The sequence below is a fragment of the Lissotriton vulgaris genome, chromosome 10, assembly GCF_964263255.1.
Source record: "Lissotriton vulgaris chromosome 10, aLisVul1.2, whole genome shotgun sequence".
Lineage (NCBI taxonomy): Eukaryota > Metazoa > Chordata > Amphibia > Caudata > Salamandridae > Lissotriton > Lissotriton vulgaris.
Window position 1 is genome coordinate 952,417,933 of NC_141698.1, and position 17,901 is coordinate 952,435,833.

At 46.1% G+C, this 17,901-nt stretch overlaps 1 protein-coding gene across 1 annotated transcript in view; it reads left to right on the forward strand.

Moving 5' to 3' along the window:
• Nucleotides 1-17,901, forward strand: part of MALRD1 (MAM and LDL receptor class A domain containing 1) — a 2,333,045-nt gene that overhangs the window by 773,798 nt on the left and 1,541,346 nt on the right. The window contains exon 14 of the mRNA XM_086939858.1: nt 14,705-14,792. Coding sequence (XP_086795984.1) covers nt 14,705-14,792 — 88 coding nt within the window. The remainder of the gene's footprint in view (nt 1-14,704; nt 14,793-17,901) is intronic.

Here is a 17,901-nt window from a genome sequence, read left to right on the forward strand (position 1 = left end):
TCTGGCAGCGAAGTATCAGTTCTTCCTGCAGAGCAGTGCAGCTAACCTGTGTCTCCCGCAGGTCTAGAGGTATATTGAAGACTTTGGTATAAGGGTTCCTTACTTATCCCTAGTACCAGCTTTGAAGTCAGAGAAGGTTCTGGCTGTTTCTACCCCCAGAAGTGTGTGGAATATCCTGACTCCCTGCCCTGTCTACAGCCTGTATGGGGTCACAATAGTCTACTGTTGAACTCTGTCTGAGTGTGCTCAGGCAGAGCCTTTGTGATGTGCAAGTGTAGTAGGAGACAGCTCCTCCTCCCACATCAAGTCAAAGATGGCCACTCTTGCCAACACCAATGGCCCGATGGCCCTTAGTTTTAATGTCTGCAGAAAAACAAAAAGACCAACTGCCAGCTACACCTAGTTATGTGACCCAGGAATAGGCAGCAGGCACCATAATTATAAGGGCACAAAAATGCCAACTTTGTAAAAGTGTCATTTTCAGAATTGTGACTTAAAATCCTACTTTACGTTCAAAGAGGGCTTTTAATTACAGTACTTTAGATCACACACTCAACCTTTACCTGCTCTTAATTAAAAGTCATAATTTATTAAATGTAATTAGTTAACCCAATGTTATCCTTTGGATAGGCAACACAGTAGAGAAACACGAATCTTAGTTTGTTTCAATATCAGGACATGTAAAACATAAAGGTACATATCCAATTTTTTAAACTCACTCCCCCCTGCCATGTGGGCTGTGTAGGGCCTACTCCAATGGTGACCTATATGTATTACAAAGGGTTGGTTGGGCTTAAAACTGGAAATAAAGGCTGCCATAGCAGGTCTGAGCCATGTTTAAAAGGCCACTTAAGTGGATGGCACAATCAGTTCTGCTGGCCCATTAGTAGCATTTAAGTTACAGGCCCTGGGTACATGTAGTAGTTCCACCTAAGTAGGGGCTTGCAAATAAATAAAAGTTCCAATTGTGTGTGAGCCAATTTCTCTCCGTTTAAAGGAGAGAGCAGAAGCACTTTCGCACTGGTTAGCAGTGGTAAAGTGCTTCTGCGTCCTAAGCGCTAACAAAAACTGATTAGGAGAAAAACAGGAAGGTGAAGACAAAGGGACCCTGCAGAAAGGGCCAAACCCAACACCAGGTCTGGAGCTTCTCCCTGAACTGGGATAGGAATTGCAGAGGTGAAGAGTGAGAGACGAGGCGTTCTCAAACTTGGGTCCAAAAATGGAAAAGGACCGCCCGCCCTGTCTTGCTAGTCTGACTCTAGGAACAGTGGTCAGATTGGCAGCTCCTGACCGAAGCTTTCGCTTTGGATTAAGGGTGAATTAAAGAATGAATATAGATAGCACTGGTTTTCTCCATGGTTTTAAACACATAGCATAGAGCCTTAAAATGTATGAATTTGACCATTGGAAGCTAAAGATCGTGCGGACAGATTGGGTAGCAGAAGTCCTGTGGGGGATATGGTAAGTAGACGAGCAGCTGCATTCTTTAAAATCTGCAGTTAGAGACTACCATCTAGGAATGATCTGACTACGCAAGGTATTTGCCAGAAGTACAACATAGAGGATCTTAATTTTACTTTGAGTTCTAGCCATGTTCAGAACTGAAACCCTTTTGACATAAAGCAATAGAGACCTGATGGGGCCAATGTTGAGACCATTGGGAATCAAACTGCTTTCTGAACATAGACTGTTAAATCGCCCAAGAAGTTAGTAACTTAATGGTAAGGTTTTGGTGGAGAGTGCCATGAGAACACCAGCAAAATATTTAGTGACCAGCCTAACTAAGCTTCTTACAATGCAGAATTGCATAGTTGATGGAGAGTCACAGAGGAACTTTGAGCCCAAAATATGATGATATTATTTGTTAACGTGTTATAGAAATTGGTCGAGGTGAAGAGAAATTTCTTTATTTACTTGGGGCATTTGGGAATGCTTAATTTAGAGGCTATTAGTAAAATATTTATGCAGCATACAAACAGTATTAAAGTAAAAACCCAACACAAAAAACTCACACCAATTTTGAAAAAAAGAGTATATTTAATAAATTGTTTGACAAAAAAATCTAATGAGTAGAACTATAGTTATGAATTTTTTAAGATTAAGGTAAAAACTGGTTGTGTTAGACCGGGGCAAAGTCGAAGGTTATAGCCAACCGCAATGGAGCATGAGTTAGATACAAGGAGTGTATTGGGCCTGGTCTGCACTTTTCTTCATACTTGAAAGAAATTTGATTTAAAAATGTCTTAGAAGGGATATTTCAGTGGGACAAGGTTTCAGGCGATGTCAGAAGAGGCGTCGTCGTCTGGGAGCATTTGGATGACGTCAGGGTGAAGATTTCTGCATTTGGATTAAGTCTCATTATTTTGGAAATTGATAATCTTCAGTGGGACGAATCTGCAGGCTGTCCCCGACAAGGGATGCTGGAGACCAGATACCCCTTTACGGAGTAGTTGCTGAACAGGATTTGCTGCTGTGGAGAAGAACGTAGCAGGAGCTTGCCACAAAGTCAAGTCGACCGGCAATGCACCTTGGGCAGGTCGATGAGCCAGTCTCCTCTCGGTTCTCAAAGCACATTTTAACCCAAAATATTCTAAGTCCTAAATTTTGGGATTTGGCTATCCAGCCACCTCTAGCACCACTTCCAAGGGTCCAGGACTAGATGGGCACAACTTGGAGGGTTAAGGCTCACTCAGGCTGGGTCAAGGTGCTGGTTTAAGATGGTTGGAGTCGATATTCTATCCCTCAAGAAATGTCAATAAATGGTGAAGAGAATGAACTTGGGAATTAATCAAGGAACGCAGGGTTACATCAGACAAGAAAATAGTTCAACGTGTTAGACTGTTAGGCCACACAATGTCTATTAAGGAATGCATCCCTGCAACCCTTGGGCGGAAGCTTAAGTTAATTTTACGTAAGGTACGTAAATTGAACATCCAGTATGAAGAATTTCATCTCTAACCTCTCTTTTTCAATACTATTTCATGTTTATTTATTCTTGTATGAATGATGTTGTCTTTTTTTAATGATTTCTTTTTCTGTTATTAGATACTGTGACTCGATTAGTTGGTTCTGTGTAGCACATTACTGCAAAGTCGTGTGTCATCATTGTTTATTTAAAGAAGGTGTAAAATGAATGAGATAAAAGGGAACAGAAGGGAGGGCCAAGATATTAACACCATGGGGCCGATTGCGATGGAGGTCGGAATGCCTCCGAGCATTGGTTTCAATTCTGACCACCTGATACATAACCAAGCAGTCAGAATCAAAAATGGCTGGTCATTCCGGCTGGCTTCCGATGAGCTCACGGAGCGGGTCGGCCAGTCGGCTTGTAATCCAAAAGGGCGGGCCTTTGTGCGCATGGGATTACGAAGCACGGTTTACGGCATGGAGCTTGTCTGACATGGAAACCATGTCAGGAAGCGTGTTTGGGGGGCCCCAGCTGGGCCCCTTGTGTGTGCGATGTCCGGTTGGGGGCTGAGGGGGCACCCATGGTTCCTCCCTGTTGATTCCTCCACCTTGTTTTGCCTGCCACCGGGTGCAGGGAAGAACAGCATCTCCCATTTCCCTATGGGAGCATGTATTACGCCGGTTTACAGTGCTCAGTCCGCCCTAAAATATTATTAGGGCCCATGTGTTGTTCAAGTACTGTTACATTTCTACACTTTAAAAGAATAAGTACATTTTTTCTTTCTTTAGGGTTCCTAGATTTGTTTTTCTTCTTGGATAATTGGATTCCAAACCAATTTAAATTGATTGTTTTAAGATGTATTTTCAACCAGGAAATATTTCAAAATGTGAAGTAGCCATATAGCATGCATTTAGGTTTTAGGGCTGGTTTTACAATGCCAGGTGGAATGAGACAGACACAATTTGGATTTATACATATATCTGTTCTTGAATCCATAGCCGAACACTTTGATTTCAGAAACGTTAGCCATATAAAATAATTCTGATTGTCTTTGTCTACGAAGCTCTCCCTCAAACCCATGGTCTCTTTGGAATGCTAGGTATTTAAAAAACTTCTGAAGTTCACTGTATCATCACCACCCATGCAGTGCTTCAGGCACTCCTACGGTTTTGATCATTGGCAGAGGAGATGTGAAATCGGAAGTTGAATATCATTTCATTTCTTTTTTTTCTATACTATACTGAGAATAGCTATTATCATTCAGAATAAATTCTTTTTTAAAATGTTGGAAGAATGGAACTTTTTATTGTATAAAATATGACCTTTTGTGGCCATGTTTTCCAGTTAAGGCTTGATGTATTAGAACAGTAGTTATACTGCAGTCATCCTTTCAGTTGTATTGAGATTGACAGCATGATTACATTTCCTGGATCTGAACAAAAGCTACATGCTAAGTGAATTGCCATTTTTGTTTTGATAAATCTATCTGGGTTAAAATCACCCTTCAGATATCTGCAGCTTGTGTTTCTGGCTGCCATATAAAAACCCATGATCACAGGAAGAACTTCTCTAAACCAGAGATTGGTTTAACCCGTTCGATGCGTCGGATTGCCACCGGCCATCTGATGTCACAGTGGGTGTGTGCGGAGGACGGCCAGGAGGCGTCCGAACCACGCCCACTCATTATTTCTCCCGCCAAGAGGCGGAATTCGCGCCGCGGTCAACGGGTCAATCAACCAGAGTTCGTCTTGTTCTATTCAAGGAACCCATGACTTCACCTCAGGTATAGAGCTCTTATAAGTGACATGATGTCTATTGTTAGTTGACTTGCATCTGTCTGTAATTTGGAACAAAGGATCATAGAGCATTTGAATCAGGATTGAAAGCAGAAATAAAATCGTTCTGTTAAGTGCAAATGTTCTGTTTACTTTCAGTGATATAATACAACTATATCACAGGGATCAGGCTGAACTATAAAGCCACTTGGAGCAGACAATTTTGCTTCCCTGTTAATATCCATCATAGAGACGCCAAATGTCTTCTGCCTCTCCAGGGTTAAAGAATTGTGATCAACACATTATACTTTGCTATTACCATACACAATTGCCTGCCAGAGTTTAATTGGCTAGTGTGCGAACTCTAGGACCCATCACAAAACACATAAATACTGTCTATCTTCTTAAAAGGAGATGTATGTGACAAATAGACCTCCATGCCCACAGGATACACATGCATTGGATGGGAGCTTTTGATTTGGAAAAAAACTGACAAATCCATCCCTCTCTCTAAACAAAGCATAGTTTATTTTATTACATGGAGAAATTTCGAGGAAATCTCTATTTGAAGAAAGTCTTCATTTTCAGCATAACGATGCTCTCAAGCACCGCGTCTGAGTGATCACAAGAAAAACAAATCTGTAGTTTGCCTCCTAAATCAGACTACAATTGTTGACTGCTTTGGATCTTCAGGGACATCGTTTTGGAGGTCTACCAACAAGACTCTGACTTTAGCTTAAAGTAATAAAACTCAGTGCACAATCATCTTCAAGAAAGATGTGATCTCCATGTATATTTTTAAACAGCAGGTTAGCTGCATAAAGTAATTTCCCAATTTTTAATCCCCCCTCCCTTTCAAGCAATATAAAGTAACATAAAGTTATATCACACGGTATGACACCACATCATATTTGAGTTAAATACAGTAGCGAAGGATGTTAGTCCTTCACAAGCAAAACAAGTAACAGGTCACCATATGTCTTATAACTTTTACACGTCCTGCTGTTAAGTACTATGTACCCTTCTTTAATGTGCTTTAAGCCTCCTTAGGGGAGAAATATTAATATTTAGAATTACCCTATTTTGATAAGCTGAATTCACAGTTCTAAAACAGCACAGACAGGCTACAGTAATAGGCCTTCAGTCATGTTTTGTTTTGCGACTCTAGTAGTGGCCCAATACGTGCCACATGTAGGAGAGTATGATCTGTTTACTATGGTTACCCCCACTTTTTGCTGGTGTTTCACTGTTGTTCGACTTTAGTCTGGCTGGGGCCCTGCTAACCAGGACCCCAGCCTAGCTGATTCCTCTCTAAATGGATTGCATGTACATTTGGTACACTCCAGATTGATTACTGGGTAATCCTTGTGAGTCCCTAGTATATGGTACCTTAGGTACTAAGGGCATAGGTACCCCAGAGGCCTACCAGGGGCTGAAGCATGCATTATGCCACTCCTGGGAAGCCTTCCAAAAGGGCAGCACAGGTCTCCTACTGCAGCCTGGGTAAGGTGGTGCATGCACCTCTTACTGAGATATAGGTTACCTATATGTAGCTTATATCACTGACACATATAAACCTATAAGTCACTCCTATGGCAGGACTTATCAATCCTGAAGACAGAATGCTTGGTTTTCTGTGAGAGGGTGCCCATGCATGAGCAGCTTTCGGAATTTCTTCTCTGCAGCTGTTCTGTGATTCAGCCAGCCCATATGCTCAAGTGCATTATAACCTCACGGTAAATTCTAACTTTGGATGGGCTGCATGGTAACCTGTTGTGTTTGGTGTCAAACACTTTGGAATCCTACCACCCCTGCCAGTCCTTGTGGCGGGGGTAGAATTCCACCCTTCTAGAGGGAGAAGATATGTACACACTATCCTAACTGTGGTAGTTTAAAGGAGCCCCAGCCTCTCAAAATGGATGCTGCAGCCACAGACACGAGTCTGACCTCTTGCTGCTGGACGAAACTCCGGCAGGGGAGGCCTGGACAATAGGTTTCTTGTCACAGGGAAGTGTAACCACCTCCCAGACAGGCGTTAGTGTATTGGGGCTGGGTGGGTGCATTCATAGAATGCTTTTCAGACAGTGCTGGGGTCACACGTGGTGTCCCTGTGCATACCCCAGTGCAAACGGTTGCAGGGGCACTCAGCCCCTGCTCTGGCGCGAAACTGGACAAAGGGGAAGTGGTGTAGCGACCCCCCTTCCTAGATCCTCCCATAGGTGGGTCCCCAGAGTATGTCCAACCCCCTAACTTAGTATAAGTATGAGACCCCTGTCCTTAGGACTTCAGATTACAGCTGGACGAAACTCTGCAACATATATCCTGGAACTTCAACATTCTATATCGACTAGAAGATGGAAGAATCTCCCTTGGGGTCAAGGAGTGACTCCCCTGTTCAAACAGGCACCAAAGAAGCATCTTGCCAGTCTACATTTCCAAGGCTCCCGCCAGATCCCGATGGATTTGCGACTCAGGACACAGACTTCCAGACTCATCAGAGGCGACACAAGATCTCAGAAAAGCTGAGACCTGCAGCCCTCACGAGTGACGTGGGACCGGAACTCCTGGACACCGCGCACATTTGCTAGTGCATCAACTTCCCGAGCTTTCCCGAAGTTGTGCATTGGGCTACTTGTAGTCCAAGCCCCGAGCACCATCTGCACCGAAGAATGTGGGCCTACACTCCACAAGTGTTTCGTGAGCCCGCTTCTAGCATTTCTGCATGAGGCCCCTTGGCGATCCCTGGTCCGTTGACTGGTGGGTCCCATGACTGTAACTCTGCTGTTTCTTGGGCTTTCCTGGTTGCTCCATACATGCCCTGACTCCCCTCCAAAGTCCCTCAGACCTTGCTGGTCTGCACCGAAGCCAATCTCTGCTTTCTGTGTGGGTTTCTGTTTCCAAGGCTTGCTGGGTCCCATCTGGACACCGCAGCACTCAACATCCTTTGTGGGACAGCTCGAATCCAGCTCCTGGTCATCATCAACGCCTCCTGGTCCATGGTGGCTGAAGAGTCAAGCTTCACCTTCTTCACCTGAAATCACCCGAGATTGGTTAGCATCTCCTCATCGCCTTACTGGTCACTGGCAAGTGACCCATACTCTGTCCCCTCTGCTTTCAGGTTCTTCAGATCTCCGATCCACCCTGGATCCACCAGGAGACTTTCCACTTGTTAGCCTGCAGCACTTTTCAGCAGCTCGCCATTGAAATCGACGACGAAACCCGACACGAAAAGACACCTGTACACCCGGTTTCCCTGGGTGAGGTAACTCGGGTACTCCGGTGCTTCCGTGGGTGTTTACTCTACATCTGTCTAGTTTTAAAGGGGTTTGCTCCAAGTCCTCTTCGCTCTTCTTCAAAAAATCTCCTTGTTAATCCCAGATTTAGGAAAGCTCACTCAGGTGGAAAAACCTTCCAAGTGCTTACCTCGGTCCTCTGGAACAAGTTACCAAATTCCATCCGGTTGATTCAGGAAGAACAACCCTTCCGGAGAGCCCTAAAAACGTACCTGTTTTGTTGACCATCTTTCTTCTAAATGACACCTTAGCCAGCATAAGATCACACAGAAGCACCAGGACACCCCGTTGGGGTATCTGTGCGCTATATCAAAATACACTAACTAAGTGTCCTTAATCTGTAATTTTCCCACCACGACATTCCCCATAGAAGTTAATAGTGATTTGCTACTGTGTTTAGACACTTCATGTGTCCCCCTTGGGTCACCTGTGTCACTACCTTGGGTGGTTCCTGGTGGCCCCAGCGGTTCTAAAGGCTTTAGGCCTTGTATCTATGTAAGACATGGTACTTATGCCACTTTCTTAATATATGGTTTGATAGGCCCCTAGGGCTCAACGTATATTGTGCTAATTTACTGTGTGCTAAATATGTTTACTGAATGTACTTTTGCCTCTAGCCTCATGAAGAGACTAGAGGGATGTGTTTAGAATAAATACATATATTTTATATATATAGCTGGTGTATTTCTCCTTTTATTTTGTCATTCATGAGATTATAGACTGGTAAAACAAGTTGCTTTACATTCCTCCAAGACTTAACCTGAAGGCTGCTCGCCACAGCTCCCGCTTTTTAATAATCACCCTGTCTCCTGGCACCTCAGGACTCTGTTGCTCGAACCCTAAGCTCACCGCACAGCGGATTTAACGCTGTCTGCGGACTCGAGCTCCAAAACAAATCAGATCGCCATTGCCGGCGAGGCGCGAGGCCACGCCCTCTCCGACGCCACGCCCCCCGCCCTCACCTGCATAAAAACACTGAATACGAGTGTTTTCCTTGGAACCACGTACCCTCCTGAGGCGGAAGCCGGGAGCGCTACGGTCCTTTTTTAAAATTGTGTGTCACGAATTATCCTGTGCTTTTTAATAATCACCCTGTCTCCTGGCACCTCAGGACTCTGTTGCTCGAACCCTAAGCTCACCGCACAGCGGTTTTAACGCTGTCTGCAGACTCGAGCTCCAAAACAAATCAGATCACCATTGCCGGCGAGGCGCGAGGCCACGCCCACTCCGAGGCCACGCCCCCCACCCTCACCTGCATAAAAACACTGAATACGAGTGTTTTCCTTAGAACCACGTACCCTCCTGAGGCGGAAGCCGGGAGCGCTACGGTCCTTTTTTAAAATTGTGTGTCACGAATTATCCTGTGCTTTTTAATAATCACCCTGTCTCCTGGCACCTCAGGACTCTGTTGCTCGAACCCTAAGTTCACCGCACAGCGGATTTAACGCTGTCTGCGGACTCGAGCTCCAAAACAAATCAGATCGCCATTGCCGGCGAGGCGTGAGGCCACGCCCACTCCGAGACCACGCGCCCCCGCCCTCACCTGCATAAAAACACTGAATACGAGTGTTTTCCTTGGAACCACGTACCCTCCTGAGGCGGAAGCCGGGAGCGCTACGGTCCTTTTTTAAAATTGTGTGTCACGAATTATCCTGTGCTCTTTAATAATCACCCTGTCTCCTGGCACCTCAGGACTCTGTTGCTCGAACCCTAAGCTCACTGCACAGCGGTTTTAACGCTGTCTGCGGACTCGAGCTCCAAAACAAATCAGATCGCCATTGCCGGCGAGGCACGAGGCCACGCCCACTCCGAGGCCACGCCCCCCGCCCTCACCTGCATAAAAAAACTGAATACGAGTGTTTTCCTTGGAACCACGTACCCTCCTGAGGCGGAAGCCGGGAGCGCTACGGTCCTTTTTTAAAATTGTGTGTCACGAATTATCCTGTGCTTTTTAATAATCACCCTGTCTCCTGGCACCTCAGGACTCTGTTGCTCGAACCCTAAGCTCACCGCTCAGCGGTTTTAACGCTGTCTGCGGACTCGAGCTCCAAAACAAATCAGATCGCCATTGCCGGCGAGGCATGAGGCCACGCCCACTCCGAGGCCACGCCCCCGCCCTCACCTGCATAAAAACACTGAATACGAGTGTTTTCCTTGGAACCACGTACCCTCCTGAGGCGGAAGCCGGGAGCGCTACGGTCCTTTTTTAAAATTGTGTGTCACAAATTATCCTGTGCTTTTTAATAATCACCCTGTCTCCTGGCACCTCAGGACTCTGTTGCTCGAACCCTAAGCTCACCGCACATCGGATTTAACGCTGTCTGCAGACTCGAGCTCCAAAACAAATCAGATCGCCATTGCCGGCGAGGCGCGAGGCCACGCCCACTCCGAGGCCACGCCCCCACCCTCACCTGCATAAAAACACTGAATACGAGTGTTTTCCTTGGAACCACGTACCCTCCTGAGGCGGAAGCCGGGAGCGCTACGGTCCTTTTTTAAAATTGTGTGTCACGAATTATCCTGTGCTTTTTAATAATCACCCTGTCTCCTGGCACCTCAGGACTCTGTTGCTCGAACCCTAAGCTCACCGCACATCGGATTTAACGCTGTCTGCAGACTCGAGCTCCAAAACAAATCAGATCGCCATTGCCGGCGAGGCGCGAGGCCACGCCCACTCCGAGGCCACGCCCCCACCCTCACCTGCATAAAAACACTGAATACGAGTGTTTTCCTTGGAACCACGTACCCTCCTGAGGCGGAAGCCGGGAGCGCTACGGTCCTTTTTTAAAATTGTGTGTCACAAATTATCCTGTGCTTTTTAATAATCACCCTGTCTCCTGGCACCTCAGGACTCTGTTGCTTGAACCCTAAGCTCACCGCACAGCGGATTTAACGCTGTCTGCGGACTCAAGCTCCAAAACAAATCAGATCGCCATTGCCGGCGAGGCGCGAGGCCACGCCCACTCCGAGGCCACGCCCCCCGCCCTCCTTACCCTCCTGAAAACATGTGCATCCATCGTACGCGCAGCGGACGGGCGCAGCGGACGGGCGCAGCGGACGGGCGCAGCGGGCGCGCCGTTTGCGCGCCGAAGGCGCGCCTAAGGCAAGCCCGTCTTCGCCCGTCATCGCCAAGACATCGCCTCTCGCCAGTCCCTCTGTTCAAATCACTCGGATGGCGTACTACTATGATAAAAACTGCCTCCTTGCACTTAACCCGGGCCAACGATGTGACAAACTAGTGGGCTGCATTGGACAGACCGATCTACATTGTAAATCCTGCAACTTCGTCATATCTAAGCCGAGCCTACCTCGACACAAAGCCAGCATGAGAAAACATACTCCCCTCACGATCCTCCAGCTTAATGTCAGGTCACTGGTAAAGCACCACTCTGAGGTCCACACTCTACTGAACGATGAGAACCCAGACATACTGTTCCTGTGCGAAACTTGGCTCAAGGATGAGCTAACCAGCATTCCAAATCTCACACTGCCGGATGGATACTCTATGATACCCATCAATAGGGACTCTAGGGGAGGCGGCATTGCCATTATCTACAGAACGCTTTACTCCTGCTCCTTTCTGAAAGAAGACATAACGGGATGTGAGTGCGCCCGCTTCAAAATCACCACTAGACCCCACTTCTCCCTCTCAGGTCTTTTTATCTATCGACCCCCGGGGCCCACCTCTAAATTCACGGAGGAACTCCTCGAGGTAGCCCACGCCTTGGTCATGAGCTCCCGCAACTTTACTATTTTGGGAGACCTCAATCTTCACTTTGACTCCACCTCTGACCCCACCATCAGTAACCTTGTGGCGGATCTAACTGCCCTACAACTGATCCCTCTTATCCAGTCCACTACTCACTCTGCTGGTCACCTACTCGACCCTGTTTTCACTAATATCTTGGAAGCCAGAGCCGATCCACCTAAACCCATGGGTTGGACCGATCACTTCCTCATTAAATTTGTGATATCGGCCGATATCCAACACAACAAGGATTCGCCTCCTTCCTGTCTTAAACGGCCCTGGCATAAACTTCAAAATCAGGATCTCTTTGCTATCTTAGGTGAACCTATTCTCGCAACCACTAACGACATTAATACGTCCTATGCCTCTTTTCAGGACTGGATCACTAAAGGACTCGACGCCCTCATACCTGCCAAATGGACTAGAGGACGTAGCACTCCCTCTAACCCATGGTATGATGATATTCTGAAACTTCTTAGAAAGGATTGCAAGGTAGCAGAACGTAACTGGAGAAAGGACTATACGGACATGGACAAAGCTCTCTACCTGTCCAAACTAAAATCATATCATAAAGCTATACGCGCGGCTCGCGCATCCTTTCACGCTAAGGAAATCGACAACAGCCCCAACCCTACGAAAACCATTTTTAAACTGGTTAAAAAACTGCAAAATTGTGGTAATCCTGTCTCTTGCATTTCTTCCACGCAGCAGTGTGAGGAACTCGCCACCTTTTTTATCGAAAAGGTGAGGAAAATTTATAACACCTTCCCACAGAATCGTCCTGACCGCACTAATTCCTCCAACTCTTCTCTTAAAGGCACCAGACTTACATGTATGCCTGTAATTTCCCATGGGGATCTAGCCAAACTCTGTAGAAAGGTGAAATCAGGCGCCCCTTCAGATCCCATGAGACCGGCGCAATTTCTAGAGGCCCTGGACTACTTTCTTCCATCCTTGGCCACACTCCTCAACCTCTCCTTCTCCTCGGCAATTGTTCCTACCTGCTGGAAACAGACTTGGGTTACCCCCATTATCAAAAAGCCGACCCAGGACCCCACAAAACCGGAGAACTACAGGCCCATCTCACTGCTTCCCTGGGTGTCCAAACTAGCAGAGGCCCATGCCAACAAAGTACTTTCAAACCACACGGCCCAAAATAATATCTTGGACCCCTCCCAACACGGGTTCCGGCCAGGGCATAGTACTTAGTCCGCCCTTCTATCCACCACCGAACATCTCCGGAAGGTACTAGATGCCGGTCAAAGTGCTGCGCTGATATTACTAGATCTCAGCGCAGCCTTTGACACGGTCTCCCATAACATCTGCTGGGTCGCCTGGAAGATATAGGGATCAGTGACCTGGCCCTCGATTGGTTCCGCTCATTCCTGACGGGCAGATCCTTCCGTGTCTCAGCACCCCCGTTCACCTCCCAATCTCACACTATCGGCCAAGGAGTCCCGCATGGTTCGGCTCTCAGTCCATCCCTTTTTAACCTGTATGTACAGCCCCTCGCGGCAGTGGCCAGAGAATGGGACCTCACGCTGGTGTCGTACGCCGACGACACACAGCTGGTAATCACCCTCACTGAGGCCCCCTCAACCTCTGCCAAGAGATTCAGGGATGGACTGGCTGCAGTCGCCCATTGGATGACAGGTAACTGCTTACAACTCAATGCAGGGAAAACCGAGGTGCTGCTCCTTGGCAAGAACACCAGTTGTTGGAACGACCTATGGTGGCCTTCATTGCTAGGCCCCATTCCTCCCCCTAAATCCTTGGTAAAAAATCTGGGAGTCTGGCTGGACTCCTCGCTGAGCTACCAAACTCACACCAAAAGAGTAGCAGCTACGTGTGTTCTTACTAAGAAACCTCAATCCCATCCTTGGGTTCTTCGATCCCAAAACACATCAGCTCATAGTCCAATCCATCATCCTCTCCCGGCTGGATTATGCTAGCGTTCTACTGTTAGGCGCTAACAAAGCAGAGACAACGAGGCTTCAACGTATTCAGAATTCTGCGGCCAGAGCTATAGTTGGCCTTCCAAGGAGATGCTCTGCTAGAGCCACCATACGAAGACTCCACTGGCTCCCAGTGGAAGCACGAATCCAATTTAAGGCACTTACCACTGCCTTTAAAATCCTCAAAACCGATGGCCCCGAACTCCTCCGCCCGCTCCTAACACCCTACACCCCCCAGCGCAATCTGCGCTCCCTAGGTCAACATCTTGTAGTGGTTCCCCGCACAAAACTCTGCTGTGTCGGGGGTCGCTCCTTCAGAGCTATAGGAGCAAAACTCTGGAATTCCCTTCCCCCGAACATCCGCTGCCTTGACAATCTACCAGCTTTCCGCAAGGCAATAAAAACTCACTTGTTCCCACTGCCTTAAACCCTGACCCCCCTTCAGTAGGTTATGCTATGGTTTCTCAGCGCCGGGACGCCCGGTTGCTGGGGCAGCTGTCGCGCTTCAACAAACTCGTAACATAACATAACATAACTAGGATAGCTTTCTATATAGGTTGTCTTTAAACCTACCATCAATAAGGGTCGTTTGGACTGGTGCAGGGTGCACTCTAGAATAGTGGACAGTATATGCCAGGCCAACTTCTCACACCACAGTCTATTAATGACATTTAATTTACACTTTCTACCCTATGGACTTCTAGGTATGGTAAGTATGGCAATTATTAGTGTAGACAATTTTGACATATTTAGGGGTCAGACATCATGCAGTGTGGCCTGGTAGGTAGAGTCCTGGTGCGCAGTCAAAAGACCAGCAGCTTCAGTCCCCCCCAAAAATGTGGGTGTTCTTGGGAAAATAGCCGTTTTCATGCACCATCCTAGTCTACACATTCCAAATTATTGTGTTGTGTTTGTACTTGAAAAATTTTGTTAACGTTTTTTAAAATTTAAGTAGAAAATAGTGTGAAATACATAGAAACCTTCCAGCAACTGTTCGTAATTCTTTGTGTTGCATTTCTTCTCAGATCCTGGTGAAAGGCATAGTTGGTGACGACTTCACTGGAGACATAGGAATAGATGACCTGTCGTTTTATGATTGTAACCTTTACAGTGGTAAGAGCCAAACTCAGACTATTTGCCAAGCGAACTGCTCAATATTGTTTCATTTCAGATTCTGCCACTTTCTGCAAACTTTACACATTATATTTTCAATTAGTGTTTTCAAATACACTCGGCATTTAAAAAAATAATGTATTGATCCTGTTGCATTCTGTATCATAGGATGGGAACATCATGAAAATATGTTATTCACACAAATCTGAAAAATGACATGTTTTTTTCCTTGTGTTATGGACCTCTTTCTGTGTCTTGCAAGACATATCGCTATAACAAAACAAACAAAAAACACAAATAACACACCTATATAACACACCATTCCATTCAAACACTGGTTCGCTGGTCTGCCTATCACCTTTTGGTACCAGTTTTTGCCATTTCATAGATTTCTACATTTTTTTCCCTGTATTGTCAGTTGGTGTTCAGGTCAAGTATTAACTCTGAAACCTTATTCTTTTCCTTTTTAACATATTACTTGCAGGCGTCTGCTCCCTGTTGCCACCTTGCAGCAGGTAACACATTAGGAACATCAGTTGGCTTCTTTTGCATCTTTCACAGGTCCACTGTGCCCTGCGGTTCCTCGTTCTTCTCACAGGTGCTTTTTCTGCACCCAGAGGGCTTGCCACTTTTCCTAATGCAGGCGCTGAGCTCTGGTTTAACCAGCCAGCATATCTGGGGGGAGGAGGGGTTTAGACTCTCCCCAGGCACTCTTGTCTCTTGCTTCCCATCATCCTTCTCCGGATGCTCTCGGAAACTCGAGAGTGCCTGCTGTCTCTTCTGAAGCTGCAGCTGGACTGTGACGTCAGTAGTCAGTGCACCCAGCAGCTTTCTTTGAATGTTTCGCTGGGCATCTGGCATCTCTCCTGATGCCATAGCAGGCCTGGTGTCTGTTTTGAAGCCCGTGTACTGCTGCAGCATTTAGTTCAGGTTTTCAATGAAGAACTGAACTGCTTCTATCTGGGAGTGCTTTATTATGATACTGAGAAACAAAACTAAGCTAAAATCATATATAAGATCACATGTTGTTTTTTCGTTTTTCTTTTTCCCCAAAACTTGCGAAAGGCTTAGTGGTCTTTAAATCCAGCTATTTCCAGTATCTTCGTTGCTAGTTATTCCACCAAAATATCAATAGTGGCATGAAATAGAAATTAAAAAAAATGACCACAGTCATTCTAAATGAATTGTTTGTAAATTATCAAAAGGAACATCAAGGAGCCAGGTGTTACCTCTTTTAGCAATAATTGTTTATGGTAGTACCAGTATGCGTCTATATCGACTAATGTGTGCATTCATTCATGTATTTTCTTTTTTTTGTTTGCAGAGGATGGTGGTTGGGCGCTTTAAGCTTCAAATCATGCGGATCACTATCCGCTGAAGTTTCACCATTATTGTGTTGACGAATTAATTTGATTTGCCACTCGTCTAAATTTTCGCTTTGATGGTGAGGGGACTTATACTTCTTGTTGGTTTGCCCCATCAAAGCTAAGATGGAGTTCCTGAGTTTGAGACAGTAAATGGTCTTCTTGAAAGGCACCTCGATTAGCACTATTTCTCTTCCCCTTCTTTTAAGTTTTGGGGAGAGCTTCAAAGCCGTATAAATAGATGTGTCCGGTAATGTTAGCTTTCTGTTTTGCAGTGGCCCAAAATGAAAGACATCACACGTTTAGCCAGTCGTGTCTTTGAAAATGTACGGTTACTGCAATACTGGGCAAATGGTAATTCAACTCGCACAGTCGCCATTAAAAAAAGTGTGGTATACAGTTAGCTAATAGGTTTTTTGTACAGAATATCTGCTATATGTGTCTCTTGTGAATGTGTGGTTCTCTAAAGTGGAGATATCCACCTATGTGCAGGGCCACTGGAATTATGCGTCATGGAAGGGCCAATTTATGTAGCAGGGTTGAGTAAGGTATGGGGCAAAAACGACAAACTATGCCGACTAATGCGATTCATTTTATGATGGCAATTGGTTGCACCTCAACACCCGACTATAGCATTAAGAAAGGTTACCAGTCAAGCCTGGCCAAGAACCTTTAACTGTACTGCAACACGTGTAGCTGTGCTTTTAGTAGCGTTTGAACCGTTTGAGCTATAAATCAGAATACGTTTTGTTAAAATCTACAGTTTATGCAGCAGATGATGGATTACGTACTAAGGGCCTCATTAGGATGGCGGACAGGTCCGTCCGCCACCCCCGAGGTGGAGGGACCGTCCGCAGGGGCAGCGGCGGTCCATCCGGTGCAATTAGGATGCGACCGCCACCCTGTTAATCTTTTCTGCAGCATTTTGCCTATTGATAGTATGAATGAATGAATGAAAAGCAATTTATAATGCGCAACTAAAACCCGAAGGCATCAAGGCGCCTAACAGACAAAAGTCCTCGGAAAAAAGGTAGAGACAAAAACTACAAGTAGGCTTTGGCAAAAAGACGAGTCTTCAAAGCCTTTCTGAAGGCTTGCATAGTAGGCAGGGACTTAATTTCATCCGGTAGGGTGTTCCACCATTTAGGCGCAAGACTCGAGAAAGCTCTGCCCCCCCACTTAGCTCTACGAATGCGAGGCGCTCGTAGCAGAGACTTCTCGGCAGAGCGTACATTTCTGGAAGGGCTATAAGGGACCAAAAGATCTCCTATTCCTCCCGGCCTAGTATACAGCTGGACTCACTACTTTGGCATTTTTGCTCTCTTTATCAGGAAAGCCAAGCTTGATACTTTGGGATGTTCATGGGAAGGAGCCGGAGAAACAATGTTCTGCTTTGCAACTATCAGAGAGTCAAAGCGTCACCAGTGATGGAGGTCTCTGGCCCACAACCTTGTACCACTAAAGGATATGGCACTGAGAGAATATCACACAGGTGAATGCACTAACAGCATCACACAAAGCATAGCAATTAACAGCTTAAAATGCAATTGAAGCAAATTAATGCATTTCATAGAGCAGGTCACTGATTCACAACAATCAGCAGCGCAGAGAGAGTGCACACTAATGAAAAACTATGAAGGAAGAATGCACGGGCACATCGTAAACCGCAGCACTCAGTGTAGGCAAGACTTTGCCAACATCGTCCAGAGGGGTAGTGACAATGTACAAGCAGCATATCCTAGATA